The sequence below is a fragment of the Eleutherodactylus coqui genome, chromosome 11 (assembly GCF_035609145.1).
Source record: "Eleutherodactylus coqui strain aEleCoq1 chromosome 11, aEleCoq1.hap1, whole genome shotgun sequence".
NCBI classification, from domain to species: domain Eukaryota; kingdom Metazoa; phylum Chordata; class Amphibia; order Anura; family Eleutherodactylidae; genus Eleutherodactylus; species Eleutherodactylus coqui.
In genome coordinates this window covers 100,442,795-100,464,933 of record NC_089847.1, presented here as the reverse complement: position 1 = coordinate 100,464,933, position 22,139 = coordinate 100,442,795, and the positions used below count along the sequence as shown (strand labels likewise).

The 22,139-nt window shown below is 43.1% G+C and overlaps 1 protein-coding gene across 1 annotated transcript; it reads right to left on the bottom strand.

Annotated features, from left to right (window-relative positions):
* Window positions 1-196: 196 nt before the first annotated feature.
* On the bottom strand, window positions 197-21,995 carry PTS (6-pyruvoyltetrahydropterin synthase). The gene is made up of 6 exons (XM_066583142.1): window positions 21,849-21,995; window positions 14,849-14,928; window positions 13,118-13,140; window positions 8,701-8,757; window positions 3,388-3,458; window positions 197-1,975 (listed from the first exon to the last, which is right to left on the bottom strand). Exons 1-6 carry the CDS (start codon window positions 21,935-21,937, stop codon window positions 1,852-1,854), a joined length of 444 nt encoding a protein of 147 aa, XP_066439239.1. The 5' UTR covers window positions 21,938-21,995; the 3' UTR covers window positions 197-1,851.
* Between the last annotated feature and the right edge of the window lie 144 nt (window positions 21,996-22,139).

The following is a 22,139-nucleotide window of genomic DNA, read 5'->3' as shown; positions in this document are numbered from 1 at the left end:
GATCTTTATGCTGACAGTGGGGGGGGGGGGCACTCTTGCCGCTATTGTGGCTTAATAGTGGGACCTGTGAACTTGAGATGCAGCCCACCATGTAGCCCCTCGCCTGCCCTATCCGTCACTGTGTCATTCCCATCACTTTCCTGAATTGCCCAGATTTTCACACATGAAAACCTTAGCGAGCATCGGCGAAATACAAAAATGTTCCGGTCGCCCATTGACTTCAATGGGGTTCGTTGTTCGAAACGAACCCTCGAGCATCACGGGAAGTTCGTTACGAATAACGAACACCCGAACATTTTGGTGTTCGCTCATCTCTAATCAAAATCATAACAAAATGAGGAAACCATTGCCATACTTTATTTTAGTTTAACTATACAAATTTAAAACAAACAATAAATGTACCCTCAATAAAACTAAAAAATGGGAAAAAGGCAGTAAAAAATATAAAAATAACCCTATAAGTCATTAAAAAAAAAGAAACGTAGCAAAAATTATTTTGTTAGTGGAAGGAAAAAAAATAGAGCAGTAAAAGCACCACATGGGTAACACCCCTAAAAAGTGTCTGGTCCTTTAGGACTGAAACACCCTGGTCCTTAAGAGGTTAAAGTAATAACGGACCGTTGTTACACTTGATTAGTTAAGTGGTTCTTGCCTTAATGCCCTTTTATACGGGATGATTATTGTTGGTACTTGTGAGCGATCCAGGGATACTCGCTTCTGTGTAACAGCAGGGACCAAGTATACACAGGGACGTGCTTCATTTGCCCGACACTCGTCCTGTGTAAATGGGCCTGTAATGCGGATTAGAGCAGTAGTTGAATAGGGCTAAACACTGTATGGAACGGTATACCAACCCAACCTCTGCACAACACAACTGATAGGGTCAAACATATTGCGAAAGCAAGAAATTCCAAAATGTAACTCTTGACAAGGCATTGCTGTTAAATGAAAACCATTCCAGGTGGAGACCTCATGAAGCTGATTGAGACAATGTCCATAGCAAAATGGGGCTAGTCCGAAGAATCTAAAATATAAAACATCCTGGTTTCGCACTTTTTTGTTGACCACTTCATTCCATATGTGTTCCTTCATAGTTTTCATGTCTTCAATCTAAATCTATAATGTAGAAGATAAAGAAAAAACGCAAGAAAAAGCATGGAATGTAAAAGTGTGTCCAAACTTTTGACTCGTACTATACATCTATTGTGTATGGCCACCATTACCCCAGAACATACACTGTTGTGCATATTAGCATGTATTAGCAGCCCAGCATTAAGGGCCCTTTTACATCCCAATGATAATCGTTCCTGTACATTTAAAGGGCCCTAAGAGTTAGGAGCAATCATTATCTCATTGCCTTCCATGGTTACAATGATATGGTTACGTGAAAAACTGTAATATTGGGAACTGGGGCTTTACCTGAAACAGCTTACGCACGCATAATACTAAATATCTACAAGCCTTACGTATAATATGAACCCCAGGGGACAGACAACACAGCTTACTGGTTCTAGTTCATATTAAAATAAGCAATAAGATTTCAGAAATATAGAAATTTTATGTAATTTTTAAAAATATATATTATTTCTCTGTAAAATGGACTTTCACCTTGAAAATACTCACTAGTATAAATGTACGGTCAAAAATATGGATACTACAGCTGTAGAGGATACTAAAACTTTTTGGAACTTTTTAAGTCCAGTAATAAAGTTATAATATAAGGAAAAAATATGAGTCGTATCTCTAAGCTCAGAGTGGTTTAGAAATAGGAGGCATTCATATGTTTATGGCAGAAGAGGTCCATTTAGTTAGAAGCACCCTACTTGACTCTCAATATCTGCAGGTGTAGCTTCACTCCCCTCTATATGTAGCGCTGTTGGAATCTGTCTCATGCACGCACACTTCATAAAGTAGTCCTGGTGGAAGCTTCTTCTCAAGGCTGTCCCAAATAAATACGGCCACGTTCTCTACAGAACTGTACAGAAAAGTAAGGAAAGATAGTGGTTTATATTGAATGAGGTGTAACACAGTGAATACATTTTGCCAAGTGAATAAGTTTTCCTATGGGTCTTGTTTACTTCTACTTAATACTATGTTCTGTACATTGCTCTTTCCTTCTGTATCTACCATCTTCCGTATTCTCCATTTTTAGAAAACTAGACTCTTAGGTTCCTGATGTGGGGCCGCCCTTATTCGGGTAATCATCCTGCTTCCAGTCAAGGTCTGTCACTTGTAAGTTGGTTAGGGATAGCCTTCCCATCTCTGTATTTCTGTTACCCTTGTTTTCCCTATCTTGTGTTCCCCATGTTTTTGTGACATAATATATGTCTATATTGGTCCATTGTGGACATTAACTCCTTCATGACGCGGCCCCTTTTTTTTTTTACCATTTTCGTTTTTTCCTCCCCCCCTTAAAAAAATCATAACTCCTTTATTTATCCATCGACGCCGCTGTATGAGGACTTGCTTTTTACGGGACAGCTTGTATTTTTAAATGGTGCTATTTAACATACCATATAATGTACTGAAAAACTTTTAAAAAATTCTAAGTGGAGTAAAATGAAAAAAAAATGACATTCCGCCATCTTTCGGTATGTCTTGTTTCTACGGCGCACAAACTGCAACAAAAGCGACATGATCACTTTATTCTATGGGTTGGTACAATTACTACGATACCAAACTTGTATAGTTTTTTTTTACTGTACTATTTTTTTTTTCAAAGACATTTTATTTTTTTCAATTATTTTCTGCCGTTATCTTCTGTGCGCAATAGCTTTTTTATTTTTCCGTCAACGTAATTCAGCGATGGCGCATTTTTTGCAGGATGTCCTGTAGTTTCCGATAGTACTAATTCGGAATACATACAACTTTTTGATCGCTTTTTATTGCGTTTTTTCTGGGAGACAGGGTGACTGAAAAAGTGCATTTCTGGCGTTCTTTATTTTTTTTTCCGGATGACGTTCACCGTGCGGGGTAAATAATGTGCTACACTGATAGATCGGACTTTTACAGACGCAGCGACACCAAATATGTACGTCCTGGAGCCGGAAGGGGTTAATAATTTTTAGGCCTGCATTTCGGTGATGTCTGGGAGAAGCGCCGTATTTGCGCTCTGCACGGAGGTAACAAACTTGCAACTTGCTTTTTTAAGGAGTAACAATACTGCCATTTTATTCCATGGCTAGAGCCATTGTTACTGTTAAAAAAAATCCAGTGTATTCCCCAATAATGCCATTGAGCCCCAGCCTAGAAAACAAGTTGGAGGTTTGATGCATCTTTGGACTAAACAAGACAGAAACAACAAAGCTATATATACAAGCCTTATTGTCACTGCATCCTACAAAATCTACTTCACTTCATAACAAAAATGCTGATTCCAGCACTCACCTTACAACAGTTTTGAAGAAAGGAACGTCACGGTCCAAATTTTTATGATCCAAAGGAATCATAATAGCCTCCTGCAGAGGGATAAGAAGCTTTTCAGCATAATGAGACATTAATAAACCTGTCAACATTGATAACTGTATACAATCCAACAAGCCCAAACTATTTTCTAAAGTCCCACTTACATGCAAAGATGATCGCTCAAAATTCGTTCAAAACATAGGGAGAGTGACAGCTCGAGCGATCATTTTGCATAAGCTGCTAATAGGCACCAATGCCCATTAGTAGCTTATTAGCTTCATTTGCATGTAACTGAGGCTCCCCTTGCTATATGCAGATAACAGCAGGTGGTCTGTTATCTGCATACAGCTCCTTTGTTCTTCCGCTGGACTGCTGCTGAATACAATGTTATCAGCGCTCCTGACGAGAATCACAGCCTGCGGTCCCTACTATCAGCTGCCCGGCCAAACAATGGATTTTTAACTCAACATAAAATCATCCTTTTGGACGAAAAGCAAAAATGGTAGCATTTACATGCAATGATTATTGCTCAAAAGTCATTGCTTGAGTGAATTTTGAGTGATAATCGTCCCGTGTAAATGGGGTTTAATTCTCTCAGGGTATCCATCACATTGTATTAGGTCACCTTGTGGGAGAAAGCAACAAACAACAGCCAGCACTTCCACCAAATCAATTAAATGTGAAGGTGCATGACTGCACGTAAGCCATGAATGCAACAAGTACTGTAACAGAAATATGTGTTTCAGCGCTCATACACATTTTGAGATCTGAATAAAATTGCACATTGTTGCATATACTAGTTGCATAAAAAATGCAAGGTTCTTAGTATGTGCATACACCAAAAAGGCAGAGGGAGATTAGGGAAGCAAATTAGTGGCTCAAGAGTTGGTGAAAGCAGGAGGGGTTAGGGTTCCTGGAGAATTGTGACGACTTTCTTGTTGGCTAAAGGCTCTACCATAGGGGTGGTCTGCATCTCAATGGGGAGGGTGCAGCTGTGCTGGGAGAGAAGATGGCCAGAAGGTTGGAGGAATTTTTAAACTAGGGACTCGGGAGGGCAAGTACAGAGATAAGGGGGATGATAGAGTAGGCAGTGACCTGTGACTAAGCAGTGGAAGTGAGGGTGGAGAGTGGCAGAGGTTTGTACAGTTAAAAATGACAGACTGGTTAATATGGATACACTCAGGATAAAAAAATAATGAAACCCTTCTAAACTGTATGGTGACTAATGCTAGAAGTCTGATCAATAAAGTAGACAAACTGTAAGTGATGTCCTAGGAAAACTAAAACACAGTGGGAATAACTGAGACCTGGTTGGATGAAAGCTGTAACTGGGCAGTGAACTTACAAGGTTACAGTCTGTTCAGAAGGCATTAGAAAAATTAGAAAGAACGAAGGGTTTGTCTTTATGTAAAATCCTGTTTAAAGCCCACATTACGGGAAGTTATATGGGACGGAGATAAACATGTGAGATCTCTATGGGTGGAAATACATGGAGGGAAAAACAATAATAAAATCCTCATAGGGGTTTTTTATAGACCACCAAATATAACAGAAACCACTGAAAACCTAGTATTAAGGCAAATAGATGAAGCAGCAAATCACAATGAGGTAATTATTATGGGGGACTTTAACTATACGGATATAAACAGGGAAGTCAAAACCTGCGGATCTTATAAAGGTAACAACTTTCTGTCAGTTTCTAAAGATAATTACCTTACCCAACATGTGCAGGACCCGACTAGAGGGATAGCCATTTTGGATTTATTACCCAACAGACCTGACAGAATAACAGGGGTGCAAGTTGGCATGTACCTGGGAAATAGTGACCATAATATAATACATTTCCACATGTATTTCAAAAGCAAGTTTTATCGGGAGTTATAAAAATATAAAACTTTAGGAAGGTAAAGTTTTTTCAGCTCAGAGATGTCCGTAACCTTATTGACTGGGACAATGTCCTCAAAAATAAGAGTACAGATAGTAAATGGCAAATTTTTAAAGCCATCCTAAATACTAACTGTAAGCAATTCTTACCCTGCAGGAATAAAGGTGTTAGGAGTAGGAGAAAACCAATATGGCTCAATAAACAAGTAAAGGGGGCAAAAAACAGCAAAAAAAGCATTTAAAAATAAATTATGTGAAAAGCAGATAAAAGCAGTAAAGATGGAGACAGGGAAACCTATAGCTAAGGAGAGTAAAACTAACCCTAAACTGTTCTTCAACTATATAAATAGTAAAATAATTAATACTGAAAGTGTTGGCCCTTTAATAAATAATGTAGGAAAAATAGTAGATGGTGATGAGAAATAGTTTAACCTAGGAAGAAGTGCAGAACTGCCTTAAAAAGATTAAAATAGACAAAATCACTGGGTCCTCGATGGCATAAACCCCTGTGTTCTAAGGGAATGAAGTAATGTGATTACAGCCAATCTCACTGGTCTGCTGCACATAAATACCAGCTTCTCTTGCCAGAGAATGCTGGTCATTTTATCTTGTTTATGCATTCTGTATTAATCCCCCTCTGAGCCTGGTTTTATGCATGTCTGGTCTGTAGTGTCTCTCATTCCCTGAGGGCAGTCTGGACACCTGTATTCCCTGTCTGCATCTTATGCAAACCCCTCTTCCTTCCCCTTTGACAGGTGCAGCATCCAGATGTCTGAGGTCATATGTGTGTGTCAGATGGGTGATGTCTGACACTGTTTCTGTCTGACTCTTTCCTCTTGGTGTGAGGACACTTGTGCTAGTAATGGTTTATCTGTATGCATGTGAGCTCTGAGTGGGGTTTCTGTGTTGGGTTTCTTTGTCCGCCAAGGGTTTTGCTTTTATGCACGGTGTGTGGTGCGTGTCTGTGCAGGTGGCTGGACACGTGTGTGAACAATTTTGTGTTCATTGGGTTTCTGCAGTTGCCAGACAAGGTGTATGAACAGTCCTGTTCTACTTTGCATGCAAATCCCTGGGATGTTGTTGTGAACAGCCACATGTTCAGTGTCTGTGTAGGTTTCCAGACATCAGGTGTGAACAGTCCTGTTCTGTGAGTTGGTGTGAGCTGTGTCCTGTTCTGCTGTGGATCGCTTGCCATCCAGGAATAGATAGGCCCCTAGGTACCAACGCGGGGTCGTCGTTACCGGGACGATCGCCTTGCTTGTAGGCAGGTTTCACATGGTGGTTGTCCCATTAGAGTAGGGATACGTTATGTCTGCCCGTGAGGACAGTTCGCAGTCCTACCCTGGTTGTCAGTGTGCATTTTGTGTGTGCTTATGGCATTTGTGTGACCGCTGCCTTGCGTCCGTGCTGTGGCATGGTGCCCTGGTGTGCTCAACGGATGGAATAGTAGGTCTTCTCTTGAGCCGATTTTTGTATTGAAATTCCCTGTTATAAAAGTGGCATCCTTGGCAGGGGCCTGATTGATTGCTTGCTGGAGATCAGCGTAGACTTTTTTAATGTCCTCTCCCATTGCATCAGTTATGGGCACATAAACTTGCAGAATTGTGATCGAGTGAGGATTCCCATTGATGCGTATGGATATGATCCTTTCATTTATGACAGCTTTGGCAACTGCCTTGTTTGCAATAAATGCCACTGCATCTGATGGTGTAATCATTGCTATTAAAAAATCAGTTGCTTGTCCAGTGTTTAGTAAATTAGATTGACATTAGAGATGAGTGAGCATACTCACTAAGGACAATTACTCGATCGAGCATTGTCCTTAGTGAGTACCTGCCTGCTCGGAAGAAAAGGTTCGGCTGCCGGCGCGGGTGAGTTGCAGCACTGAGCAGGAGGTAGCAGGGGCTAGAGAGGGAGAGAGAGATCTTCCCTCTGTTCCTCCCCGCTCTCCCCGCCGCTCCCAGCTCCCTGCCGGAAGCCGAACCTTTTCTTCCGAGCAGGCAGGTACTCGCTAAGGGCAATGCTCGATCGAGTAATTGCCCTTAGCGAGTATGCTCGCTCATCTCTAATTGACATATGTCTTTTTTCAGCCTAACATACGATGTTACTATGTTAGCACACATTTTGATCAAAACATGTGGGCCCATCCATCTCATCCAGGCAAACCTTATTGGGTGACTTCCTAGCTCTAAAGATACCTTTTTTTTGGGAAAGCTTGATACCGGACTATATACTCTCATTGAAGCACCTGGGACAGATAAGTGAATGGAGTGTATAACATAAGTGAACACATCCACTGCTTCACCAATGCATATGCAACATAAAACAAAGTCAGCACTTCCAAATAAATAGAATGTAATGGTGCACGTCAGCTATTGCTGTGACAAATACAGATATTAAATGTGTACGAGTGCTGATGCATGTGTTTCTGTTACTGTGTTTGTTGTAGCCATGGCTTACATGCACCCTTTTTTTGTTGCAAGACTATTGGTGGAGCAGTGGCTGCCTTCACTTTTGTTGTGCACTCCATCTGTTCTAGATATTTCAGTAAGAGTATATAGCCAAATAACCAATTTTCTATTCACTTGGAGGATTTTTTGCCCAAAGAGAGGTATCTTTAGAGTTGGAAACCCATCCAATTGGATTTTCCTGGATGTAGTGGATGGGCCCCCATGTTGTGATCAAAATGTGCGCCAAGAACCTTGCATTTTTATGTGGTGAGTATAAACAACAGTTGTGCAATTTTATTCAGATATTAAATGTGCATGAGTGCTGAAGCATGTGTTTCTATTACCTTGTGGAAGGATGTCTGAAGCAAAGGTGCAGTATCACAGAACACTGTGGTTACCATCTGTCCACCAGTTCAAAAATCACCAATGCATCCAAGTACATATTTAAAGGGACAGGTGCACTTCGAAACAAGGTCAATAAACCAGGAGTTCAGGTTCTTCTTCTAAGAATCTCATGTGGCGCAGAGAGTTAGCGCAGCAGAAATGCAGTCCTAAGCTTTCACTCACGACCTGAAGGTTGCAGGTTCAATCCTCATGTGGTTCAGGTAGCTGGCTCAATGTTGACTCAGCCTTCCATCCTTCTGAGGTTGGTCAAATGAGTAACCCAGCTTGCTGAATGGTAAAAGATAACTGGGGAAGGCAATGGCAAACCACCCCACAAAAACAGTCTGCCAAGAAAACATCGCTCTAGGGGTCAGTCATGACTTGGTGCTTGCACCTGGGAACTTTAACTTTACCTTACATTGACTTCTATGAATACAGCTTTTTTCAGCTGTAACCATTATGTAGGTTAACAGATGTTAATCAGAAATCATAGCCTAAAATTTGTGTAGACTATATACAGTAATAGTCAACACCTTCACAAACTAAGATTCCCACTGAAACCCTAAAACAGCATTACCTCCATGTGTTTTTTCAAGTCTGTCAGATTCATCACCATCCCAGTGACAGGGTTAATCTACAGGTGTAAGAAGAATCAAAAACATAGGTTGGACTTTGGTCACAAATGAAGATCTACAGATCAATGAAAGTCTACAAATCAATGAAAGATAGGTTGAAAGCCAGTTCTGTTCACAGGTTTGTTAAAGACTTTAAAAAGTCACTCTGGTGAAATTTGTTTTCTTTCATTAAGTAACTAGCCCCTCCCCACCTTGCATATATATTAGTTAGTATTAACTTAACATCTCAAATGTCTGTCCGCCTTCTGCTCCGGTGGGTCATGTGATCTCATTCTGACCAGTTAAGATCTACTTGGATTTATGTGTTGTCAAATCAGTCGGTTTTGTAGTCAGCATGATTGCTGTAATGGACCCTACCACACAAGCTCTTTAGAGAGGAGCACACACTCCTATCAAAGTTACTGCTGATTATTAGAGGCTCCTGTCACACAGTTATAATGAAGGAGATCACAGCTCCTCCTTCTGACTGTATATTTATGGTTTGTAATTTATTTAGGGGAGTATAGAATACAGAAGACAATGGCAGTGTCCCAGCAGGCAGAGATTGTACTGGCTCTAGCTGTTCAGATGATGCTGTGCTGATTATGGGTGTGTTAACATAGAGAATGTGTACAGGGATTCCTGATAAGCACCATACACTACAATATACATAGAAAACATCCAGGATGTGACAGACAATCAAGTGAGGGGAGCAGGGATCTTTCACTGAATGGACTCATTTTAAAGGGGTATTACCATCATAAACTCTTGACCTATCCACAGGATAGGCCATAAAAGTCTATATGTGGACCCCTCATCTGTCTTTTCCCCATTGCTCTCAGAAACATCAGAGCAGGGTGTGCTACAGTGTTTCCATAACTCCCATAGAAATTAAAGGGGTTGCCAGGTTATTGGACAACTCCTTTTCAATAGGACCCTCTGTCTGAAAATAATAAACAGAGATATAATTACCCTTCCGCAGCTGCCATCATCTAGAGCTGCAGCTTGCTGCAGTCCCAGTGATTCCTGTGATAGATGATGTCACAGGAAATCACGTGACCACTGCAGCCAATGACTGGCTACAGCAATACCACACATTCTCCTGGTATTTGCACTCACATCTTGAGTGCCATGCTGCCAGGAGTTCAAGAATGTGACACTGCAGTGGTCACATGATTTCCTGTGACATCATCTATCACAACAATCACTGGGACCACAGGGAGCTGCAGTGCTGGATCACAGCGGCTGCAGAAGGGTAAGTATTTCTCTGTTTATTATTTTCACGCATAGGATCCTATTGAAATGTGGTTGTCCAGTAACCGGACAACCTCTTTAACGGGAGTTATGACAACAGCATAGCTTGCTGTGCTACACTGTTTCCATTCACTTTTTTAGGAGTTATGGAAATAGCATAACACAGCCTGCTCGACTGTTTCCATAACTCCGAACCATCTTATACAAGGAAGTACTCCAATCGTGGCCATAATTGACTGAGATGGTAATCAAAATATTAACGTCCACCTGTCTGTGAGTGACTGTGTGAGTTACATGTGATGATGTCCCCGTCATGTGATCAGTCACCAGGGCTCTCAGCTCTGCCTCTGATCACATGACAGTGACATCATCACAGGTCCTGTGAGCACACGGCTGTAGTCTGGCTCTGCTGGTTTAAGACCTCTGACCAACTCCAATCCCCTTCAATATAATATATAAATAAGTGGTGCATTGCGCCACCAGATGCACTGGTCCTAGTACCCCATTGAAGAGCATCTGTCACCGTTTCTTCACATTATAATCAATGTTATATTGCAATTTATTCTAATGGAGGAGGGTAGTTGTTTACTTCAAAGTGTCGCTTTGCGCAGTTTAAAGACCCTTGAGGAAAAGTCCATTTTTAATTTTTTTTAAATTTTTGGTTTTCTTCTCCGCACTTTTAAAAAAATCATAACTTTTTCATTTTTCCATAAATGTAGCATCTGATGGCCTTTTTTTTGTAACTGTGTGAAAGTTCATTTTTTGCGGGGTGATCTGTAGTTTCTATTAGTACTATTCTGACCTTTTTGGTTGCTTTTTATTAAATTTTTTTCTTTAAGATGGGGTGACCAAAAAAAGCACAATTCTGCTGTTTATTTTTCCCTGACAGCATTCACCAGGCAGGATAAATAACACATTATTTTAATAGATCGGACATTTACAGACGCGGTGATACCAAACATGTTTATTTTGTTTCGTTTTTTGAAAATTATAAATATGAGAGGGTTTTAATTTAAACTTTTAATATTTTAAATTTTTGTAATCATTAAAAAAAATGTATTCCGCTTATCTTTAATTTTTAGTCCTCATGGGGACTTGAATTTGTGATCGTTTTATCACTTATACAGTATACTGCAATACTTCAGTGTATTCACAAGGCGTCAGACTGCCATGACACCCAAACGGCACCATGAGATCTCATTGCGAGGGGCTGCTCCATACATTTAAATGCCAATCAGGATATATAAATACGGCCAGAATTGGCAATGGCAATCATATGGTTAACAGCTACAATCAAAGTTTTCTCCACTTGCACCAGACTGCGGCCAGGTGTCAGTAGTCAGAGACCGCCATGTATGGAGTGGGCTTGACTCCCGAGCCTGCTCCATACAAATCCCGCACACATCTGCCTTACATGTATAGCGGATATCACAAAGAGGATAAGGACATATTACAGTGTTTCCCCAAAAATAAGACCCTGTCTTATATTAATTTTTGACCCAAAAGAGGCCACGGGGTCTTATCTTCGTGGAACGTCTTATTTTACTTACCTGGCAGGGTCAGTCCATGTCCCTCCCACTGCTCTCTGAAGCTTCACTGCGCTTGTTGCAGTTCTCGGCCGCCGACAGAAGATCACTTCCTCGTTACAGGATTCATGAATCGCGCCTTCAGGAAGCGATGGCTTTGATTGGTTCTTTGACCACTGCTCAGCCAATGAATGCAGCGGTCGAAGAACCAATCACAGCCGTCGCACTGTGGAGGTGGCATTTATGAATTGACTGAGCCGTGGCATTGATTGGCCAATTCATAAATCCTGCTTCCACAATGCGATGGCTGTGATTGGTTCTTCGACCGCTGCTCAGCCAATAAATGCGGCGGTCAAAGAACTAATCACAGCCGTTGCGTTGGTTCAGTGAGCACTGCATTGATTGACTGAGCAGCGCTTGAGCACCAATCAGAGTCATAGCTTCCTGGAAGCTGGATTTATGAGTCCAGTAACCAGCCAATAATCTTCTGTTGGCGGCCGAGAACAGAAGAAGCATGTTGAAGCTCTGGAGAGCAGCAGGAGGAATGAGGACTGAGCCTGCTAGGTAATAGATTCCATTTTTTAATGTAATGCTGCTAGGGCTTATTTTCAGGGTAGGTATTATATTTCAAGCCTCTGAAAATCCTGAAAAATCAGGGTAGGGCTTATTTTTGGAGTAAGTCTTTTTGGGGGCGAAACACGGTACTTGGGAGTGAATCAATTTAAGGGATTGTCCTGCCTTCAAAATCAGTTTAAAGGCTGGATCTCCAATGATGGCTTTGACGAATCACAATAACTGTTGCACTGTAGTGCATTGGTGAAATGTCAGCCCGAAAAGCTCTTAGCTTGTAGAAAAGGCTGCTAGATTATGTATTCTAGAAAAGTTGAAACTCTAATAAATATTCATTGGCAGCCATATTGTTTATGATTAGTGTTGAGCAAACCCTGTTATGAGTCAAACTTTGAAAAACGTTCGGTTCGTGGCAAACCTGAACCTCAGGGGGTTCATCCGGGGAGGAGGAAGACAAGGACGAAGGGGTCCCGCGGTTAGCACTGTTGCCTTGAAGTGCTGGGTTCCTAGGTTAAAATCTGACCAAGGACAATATATGCATGGAGTTAAATAAAGGTGATTATTATGAAACACATGCACACTCCACGCACATGTTGTCCTTGGTCAGATTTGAACTTAGTACTTCAGCACTGCAAGGCAACAGTGTTAATCGCGATGCCACAGTAGAACCACCACTATTTGGCCAGGATCTTTATTATTAGTGAAGGTTCGGTTAACCCTTTCCAATCCAATTTATATCCTGGTTTTCCTAGGGGGCTTACTCTTTTTCTGCCATTATACAACAGTGCTATCTGCAGGCTAAAGCCGGTACTGCATGATATGACACGTTGGATAGCCTCCAACAGCAGAGAGGCTGGCAATATACAGTAAGAGAACCCCGACGGACGTCTTCCAACACCGGAGCTGTACAGCCTTAAACCATAATGTCTTTAGACGTCAGACAGTGGATTGGAAAAAGTTAAAACTAATTCAGTGGAAGGGATGGGATTCTACCTGCAAGCTATAGTGCAAAAAAAAAAGCATCACTTACTTCTCCACGTACAGTGACAATTACTACAAAGAACAGAAACAAGTGATTAGTCACATAGTCCTTCTAGTAATATCACTACCAGATGGTGGCTACATCCCTTCCTGCCAATAGTCTAGATGCTAAACATTGGGGCCCTGCAGTCTGCTGCAGACTCGCTGTCTTCTGCTACATTAAGTGTATAATATCCTCATTTCCTTCCTTAACCACCCATATTCCGAAACAAAATAGGTTCTTTTACACCAATTTACCATTATGGCCTGAATTACTAGCAGTATTAATTTTATGACCCTTCCACCACTGCTGTGATAATCTATTATCTAGTCATTAGCTCCAAGGGCTTCAAGCATATCCTCTGCTAAAATCCCTGTATAACATGGTCATTCATGAACCCACCACTTGCTTCACTAGTCCACTTTGATCTTCCAAGCCAAACCACAATCTGTTTCCCAGAATACCCTCGACCACAGCAGATGTTACAGGAGGTTCAAAACCTGAGCCTCCACCATGTCTTACGCTACTTTGTTAAACTTTATGCTGGACTGATTTTAAACCCACCTGCTTCAAACTGAAGCCCAGTTATGGACATCATAGCTGATACGTTGCCCCCCCCTTCCCGCAACCAAGGAAGTTCTTACCCCATCGTATTGATAGTGCACCCTTGACTCTATAGGACATGAAAGGGGAGTAGTAAGTATTTGGTTATAAAATGTTAGTTTCTGCAGAGACTTTTTACTATTCTTCTTCCATGTACTATAAAGTCCCAGTTGCACTGACCATTAGGCAAAGTGAGAACTTCCGTATGTTAAAAATACAATATTAGGGCTTATTCAGACGACCATATATAGGCCAGGTTTTCACGCCCGGCCGATATACGGTGTCCCTCTTTGCAGGAGGAGGAGGCTGGAAGAGACGGGAGCAGTGCACTGAGCTCCCGCCCCCTCTCTGAACTATTTGCAATGGGAGGGGGCAGGATGAGGTGGAGCTAAGTAACGGAACTTAGCTCTGCCCCTCCCATTGCAAATAGCGGCGAGGGGTGGAGAAGGGGCAGGAGCTCAGTGCTCTGCTCCCGGTTCTTCCAGCCTCCTCCCCCTGCAGACAGAGACACTGTATATTGGCCGAGTGTGAAAACCCGGCTGATATATGGTCATCTAAAGCTGCCCGAAAACTAAAAATCTAAGTTAATAGTGGGAAGTCACATTCAAGACTCTCAGCAAAGCCAGCTAAAAGTGATTCACAATGTAGGACCCAACATGTCCATGCTTCACACAGACAGTTGATTCAGTTCAATGGGAGCTGTGTGCAGGCTACAGAAACCCTTGTTTTATGCATGAAAAAGCAATACACACGTCTTACTAAGTCCCTCCAGAGAAAATAAATATTCACTTATCTGTTTTTTTTGCATTGAGTTTCCCTTATCATGCATTTAGAACGCCTCATACTTGGTTTGCATACTCTCATTGTGCAAATTATTGTCTCATTGTGGCCAATATTTATGAGCTGTTCACTTTTGGTTTGGCTGCCTAATCATTCATGTTAGCTTGCTGTTTACTATGAAAGCAAGAATAAAATGACATTCAAACTGACCCCATTGTTTTACACAGGAGTCTCCTTTACTCCAAAAGTGAGGAAAAACATTAGTTGCTTCCTCACTTTGATATGAAAAAGCCAGGAGACCAGCGGACACAGACATAACCCCATAACATCAATGGCTTTATACAGTGATCGCCTCACCTCGGTAGTTGTGACCGTGTCCGTTAGGATTGTTACATTTGCCAAAAATCCGTTTATTTTCCTCTTCAGTTAGAGAATTGCTGTGAAATATGAGATAAAAAAAAGATAATGATCAAACCCATTCCAAACCCATCTGACCAATGAAAATCTGTGCTGTAGATCATTAGGGTCACCAGATATATTGTAGCATCTCATCTAGTCGAAGGTTGGTCTATAGAAGGTGTGTCAAACAGTTTTTTACTGAGGGCCACATCAGCCTTCTTGTGGCCTTCTAAGGGCTGATTGTAATTGTATAGTAAGGGCTCGTTAACATGGGCGTATTTGCGCAGCGCATTATATGCGCCATTTTTGCACGGTGAATAGAACCCATTGATTTTAATGGGTTCATTCACATGAGCGTATGTTTTCACGCAGTCGCATTGAAAAATATGCAGCATGACCTTTTTTAGTGTATTTTACGCAATGAAATAGGCCATCGAAGAAGATAAGTGGGCACAAATACGTTGGAAACTTGTGCATTTGCACACCATTTCAATTAACCAGTCTGCGTTCTTTCTTGTACGCAGTGTATTTGCACACATATAAACACGCCAGATTGCCCGAAATACGCAGGCGTGAGTGATTTCTTGTCAAGGAAAATGCGCTTACACTTGTGTGAATGAACCCCAATAGTGACCTCCATAGTGGCCACAGTAGTAAGTGACCCCCCATAGTGGCCCTAGTAGTAACATTGTTGCCTATTCTGGCCACAGTAGTAAGAGTGACCTCCCCACAGTGGCCCCAGTAGTAACAGTCTCTTCTATATTGGCCACAGTAGTAATAGTGACCCCTATAGCAGTTCCAGGGATGGTGCCTTTCCAGCGGCCATTTGGGGTGGTTTCAATTAGCCTCTGACCAAGCATCATCCCTACAGGCTTTACATTCACCTAGCTGCAGCTCCAGCCCGGCAGCTGCTGCTTAGTCTGTGACCGCTGACCTCTCACCTCGGAGTAGACATCAGCGGTCACAGACTGCATTAAATGAGGCTGCAGGCCAGATTCAGCCTGCAGGCCTTGTGTTTCTCATGTGGGGGTTGTAATATTTCCTACTAATTTAAAGCCCGTCCCAGGGCAGTGACTGCAAAATATAATATATATATATATATATATATATATATATATGTATATATACACACACACACAGAACACACATACTAGAAAATTATAGTACCAGTGTTTCTGGTGGCGCCACACAACTGTGCTACATGCACATCATGGACACACAGCACTGCTAGATTCATGTCACACGCACACACATAACTGCTACATGCACGTCACACACACAGCACTGCTACATGCACGTCACACACACACAGCACTGCTACATGCACGCCACACACACAGCACTGCTACATGCACGCCACACACACAGCACTGCTGCATGCACGCCACACACACACAGCACTGCTACATGCACGCCACACACACACAGCACTGCTACATGCACGCCACACACACACAGCACTGCTACATGCACGCCACACACACACAGGACGGCTACATGCACGTCACACACACACAGCACTGCTACATGCACGTCACACACACACAGTACTGCTACATGCATATCACACACAGCACTGCTACTTGCATGTCACACACACACAGCACTGCTACATACATTGTTCATCCCATACAACAGGGAACAGAAGCAGCACTTTACTGCAGATAAAGGACCTGTGATGACATCACCGTCATGCTTCACCCCTGATCACATGACGGTGACGCTCATCCCGAGTGAATAACTTATGATGTCATCAAAGTTCCTGCATACTTGTGCAGATTACTGGCAGACTACAAACCCCCTGCAGCCTCAGTTGCTATGGAATACTAACGAACACCTAGCTGAATAGCAGCCATGTGTGTTTACACCCTCGATGATGTCACCGTTATGTGATTAGGGGCGGACCATGTAACTCCCTCACTGGGGATGAAGGACCTTTGATGATGTTACACTAATTGTGATCAGAAGCAGAGCATGTAAGGCACTCACAAACCCACTCACTCACGCACGGACAAACGGACAGGTCGTCGTTAGTAGTTTGATATAAATCTCCACGCTCGGGACAATTCTTCCAAAGAATTAGGAATATTAGTTATAATGCACAAGTGTCAGATATTTCAAATACATGGAATATTCAGGGCAAACCAACGTGGAGGTCCCTTTGCATGTTGCCCGCTGGCCTACTTCTGTAGACACTTGTGCAGCCGCCGCTGACTTTTCTTTTATTCTTAGCGCATCTAAATAAATATTTGCCAGTAAACAACCTTCCAATGGAGTTTGTCGTACAGGGTGGGCCACAGAAAATTAGCCCGGCACCACACTCTTAGGAAAGCTGTATAAAAGAACTTCACAGGTAGTGGATTTTGGTGTGAATCCCCACCAAAATCTGCTATATACTTTTTGGTGCAGATTTCAGTGCAGATCTACAGTAGATTTCACACATTCAATTGCAAACTTTGACATGGATTTGGTGCAAATCTGCAACAATTATGCTACACATGAATGTACCCTTTAAGAAAACCTTTGTTGCCCATAGTAATCCATCACAGCGCAGCTTTTATTTCATCTTAGCTGTATAAGAAATGAAAGCTGCGCTGTGATTGGTTGCTACGGTTGCAACAAAGACAGACTTTCTGTTAGACAGCTTGTGATGGGGATACTTTCCATGGCCCATCCTGTAGATGCTACGGTGATAATGAGTGAGTATGAAGCAGAACGTGTAGTTACATAATTCATCCACATGGGGGCAGAGTTTTTGAAGGGGAGAGAACATGATCCTTGCTTGGGTTTACTACATGTGTCCATTATTCAACTACAGGAAACAGTCTTATCTAATGTTGTGTCAGATGTTCCCATTTATAGGGCTTTTAGTCATGCAGTTTTCATATGTCTTATTTTAGCTTCGCTAGATGGACTGTAGATCCTGTAAGTGATTCGCAGCAGCACAGACTTATTCCGGATGTGCGCACATTTTCAGAAGGAACCCCTCTGCCTACGGGTTTGCCAGTAAACATCTAAAAAAAAAACACTCCTGGTTGAACTTGACAGTTTCAAAGGTGGGCAAGTAAAGTAATAAATGGAATGGGCGGACTACAATACCCAGAGAGGTTATCAAAATCGGGGTTATTTAGTTGCGAGAAAAGACGGCCGAGGGGCGACCCAATAACTATGTATAAATATATCAGGGGACAATACAGAGATCTCTCCCATCATCTATGTATATCCAGGACTGTGACTGTAAGAAGGTGGCGCCCTCTACGTCTAGAGGAAAGAAGGTTTCTACACTGACCCAGAAAGGGGTTCTTTACTGTAAGAGCAGTGAGACTGTGGAACTGTGTGCCTGAGGACGTAGTGATGGCAAACTTCATAAACGAGTACAAGAGGCCCTGGACAACTTTCTTGAGTGATACAATATTACATGTTATATAATCTCTAATTACTTCAGAATCGTCGGTGATCCGGGGATTATTCTGATTGCCAGATTGGAGTCAGGAAGGAATTCTTCCCTAAAATGAAGAAAACTGGCTTCTACCTCATTTGTTTTTTTTCCTTCCTCTGGACCAACATTGGGAGGTAATAGGCTGCACTGGATGGACATATGTCTTTTTTCAGCCTAAGGGTGAAGTCACACGAACGTATATCGGCTCGGTTTTTACGCCGAGCCGATATACGTTGTCCTCCTGTGCAGGGGGGGGGGGGAGGATGGAGGCTAAGTTCTGCGAATTAGCCCTGCCCCTGTCCCACCTCTCCCCATTGCAAATAGTGCAGAGGGGCGGAGAGGAGGCAGAGAGGGGGGCGGGAGCTCAGTTCCTGCTCCTGGCTCTTCCAGCCTCCCCCCCTGCACACGAGGACAACGTATATCGGCTCGGCGTGAAAACCGAGCCGATATACGTTCGTTTGGCTTCACCCTAAGGGTGCGTTCACATGAGCGTAGGCGTATTTTCGTTCGCACGAGCGCAACGTTTAATCGCCGGAGAGAACGTTTTTCGCCGATCACGACCAGAGCTAGAAAGCGTATTTTCGTTTGTTCCTACTTTGCAAACTATCTTTTCGGCCATCGAATATGCGTTGGCGCGTATTTCGGTCACATATGTTCCGTTTTTTTTTCGAGTTGCCGTTTTTACGCGCCGTAAAATCGCCCATGTGAACGAATACATTCGAAACCATTGCCTCAGATGGTCACGTATATATGTTTGGTCGCAAAAACGCGCCGTTTATGCGCTCGTGTGAACGCACACTAACATAGTATGTTCCTAGGACTTCCCCCTGAATATAGCAGTGCCACACACTGTGCACTCTGGAAGCAATAGCGCCCCAAACTGCAGCCCTTAATATAATCCCAGCACACACAGTGTCCTCTAAATATCATAGTGTTAAATAATGTGCCATCCTTAAAAATAATATGGCACCTGGTGGGGAGAGGGGCTCACCTGGGTCATCTTACCTGGGGTTCTGCAATACTACTCGTAGCCATGGGGTGGCCCCTGCTTTCCTTTTCTACAGACAGGCAGCCTGGCCTCCACCCATGCCACTAATTCAATTTGCATCCTCTATGTAAATCAGGCAAGAATAGGACCTGCTGCGTTCTATTTTTACTCGGACCATTAGTCAGAGTGAAAAATAGGGTATCCTTCGGGTATATGCACACGGGCGATTAAAAAGTTGCTCTAGAGATTCTCTGGCGCAACTCGCATCAGAAAGTACTCGGACATCCCACCTGCGTGCTGTCCCATGCGCTGAACACGGCACATTGACATGTGCTATTCTCATCTGAAAATCGGGCAAGAATAGGACATGCTGCGATTCTTTTCCTTTGGACTATTACTAAGGCCACCTGCAGACGGCCGGGTCGAATCCCGCTGCAAGAGATCCGACCCGAGCCCCTGCAGTGACTAGCGCGGTACTCCCCTGTCCCGTGGCTCTGGCTCTTTGATGTGTCAGCTGCCAGCCAGCCGGCGCATGTGCAGAGTGGAGCGGTCGGGGAGTGACATTTCTCGGCGGGGCTCTGCGAGACCTGCACAGAAATAAAGCATGCCACGGTTTGTTTTCCGCACGTGATTTCGCGCGGATAAATCGCGGCTGTCTGCCTAGGATTGCATTTTCTAATGCAATCCTATAGCAGCTTCCAGGGGCGGAAATTCTGTGGCAAATTCCGCTGCGGAATTTCTGCCTGTGTGCAGGGGGCCTAAGGCTGCCTGTCCACGGGCGTTGCGGTATCCCGTGGTGGATCTCTGCCACAGGAGCCACCGCCTGGGAGCAGGAGCCTGCAGATCGATCTCCTCTGTCAGCCTATAGGCTGACCACGGAGAATCGCGGCAATTTGCAGCATGCAGCAAATTGCCAGCTGCGAGTGGAGAATTGCTATGATTCTCCGCTCGTGGATAGGGGGGCTGCGCTTTCCATAGCAATGGGGAATGCAATGTAAAAACGCCCGTAGACAGGCAGCCTAAGAGTAAAAAAAAGACTGTGTGCATACACCTGGTCAAGTGAATGAGTCCTATATCCGTCTGATTCTTTGGTCTGAAAATCAGATGAAAGACACATCCGTGCGCGAGTAGCTTAAAGGTACACGTACATGGCGATATTTCCATCTGATTTTCGTACCAAAATAAATCATTTTGGTCCGAAATCATTTTCATGCGCATGTATTCTTACATGGGGGATTTTCCCGCATGATTTCAGTACATTGCAGGGTGCAGAGAAATCACATGGGAAAAGAACCCATTATTTTCAATAGGAGCCATTACATTTTTTCCTCACAGTGCTATTGGAAGAAGTGATACAACAGAAAATCTGCAGCATGCCCTAGTTTTGGGTGAAGTCACCCAATCTTCCCTATGGGACCTAAAATAAAAATTGCATTGCGCTCGCACCACTGCAAATGGAGACGACGGAGGGTGTTAAAGGCCATAAATATAATGGGTGCATGAGACCATCTTCTTCAGCCAAGGGCCTGGAAATGGTTCCTATAGACACAGGGGCCAGAAACGATGGTGCCACCTGTCTCTGGATGGCGGACAACGAAACAATTGGACCTACTCGTGCTTATCGGACGATTGGATGATTTTCTCTACTGGCGGTCTGTCGAGATCGTCCTCATCCCGGTCACCTTGTGTGCCCTCACACATCCACTGGTCTCCACACCTCCTAACAGTCTGGAACGACCCAGGAGGAGGACAATTTGTCAAGACGACTATCCAGCTTCCCAATAATGCGCTCCTCTCAGACTCTGGTAACTTGGCAATTACGTCATAGAGGCGTCTAGTGGTTAACAAAGTCTACTATGCACAATTAGCCTCTGAGAGCCTTTTTTTAAGGGTGGAACCACTTTTAAGGCCTCCGATCAGAAGACCATTCATGTAATCACATCACAACTCTATGATCATTTGCATATCTGCCTGAGATGGAACTGCATGCCGGGTGCCGCAAAATTACAGCTTCTACTAGGGACTGGATTTATTTAGACAAAGAGTGCATAATACTACAGTATATTATATCATTATACAGTATATTATATTATAATACAGTTTATTATATAATAATACACTAGGTTATAGTCCAGTACATGATTACTAAATAGTGTAATATCACTTACTATACTGTAATATGGTAGTTTTGTCTAATAATACAATGTAACACTACACTACACTAATACAATGTAACACTAATACACTGTAATACAATGTAACACTACACTACACTGTTATACAATGTAACAATAACACACTGTAATACAATGTAACAATAATACACTGTAATACCATGTAACACTATACTACACTGTAATACCATGTAACACTAATACACTGTAATACAATGTAACAATAATACACTGTAATACAATGTAACAATAATACACTGTAATACCATGTAACACTATACTACACTGTTATACAATGTACTACGCTGTCGGATGTGATGACCGCCCGTGACACAGTGCCGCCCGGTCCCCACTCACCAGTGCAGCCGGTGGCAGGCGCTGAACGAGGCGGTGCGGGCGATCTCTGTGACCCGGGGCCGCTCTCTCATGGTGTCGCCGTTCTGCATGCTGAGGTCCCGGAGCGGCGCTCTGCAGCCCTGGAGGTGACAGACTGCAGCGGGCGGCGCCACACGTCAGGGGATTGTCAGCAGCGCTGAGCCCTGATTGGTCCCAGCAGCTTCTTCCCATTGATGTCAGTGATTAACTCCATCCTTCCCTGGACGAGAGGGACCGGAGATGTGAAGGATGTGAGAGGAGCTTCAGTGTCCA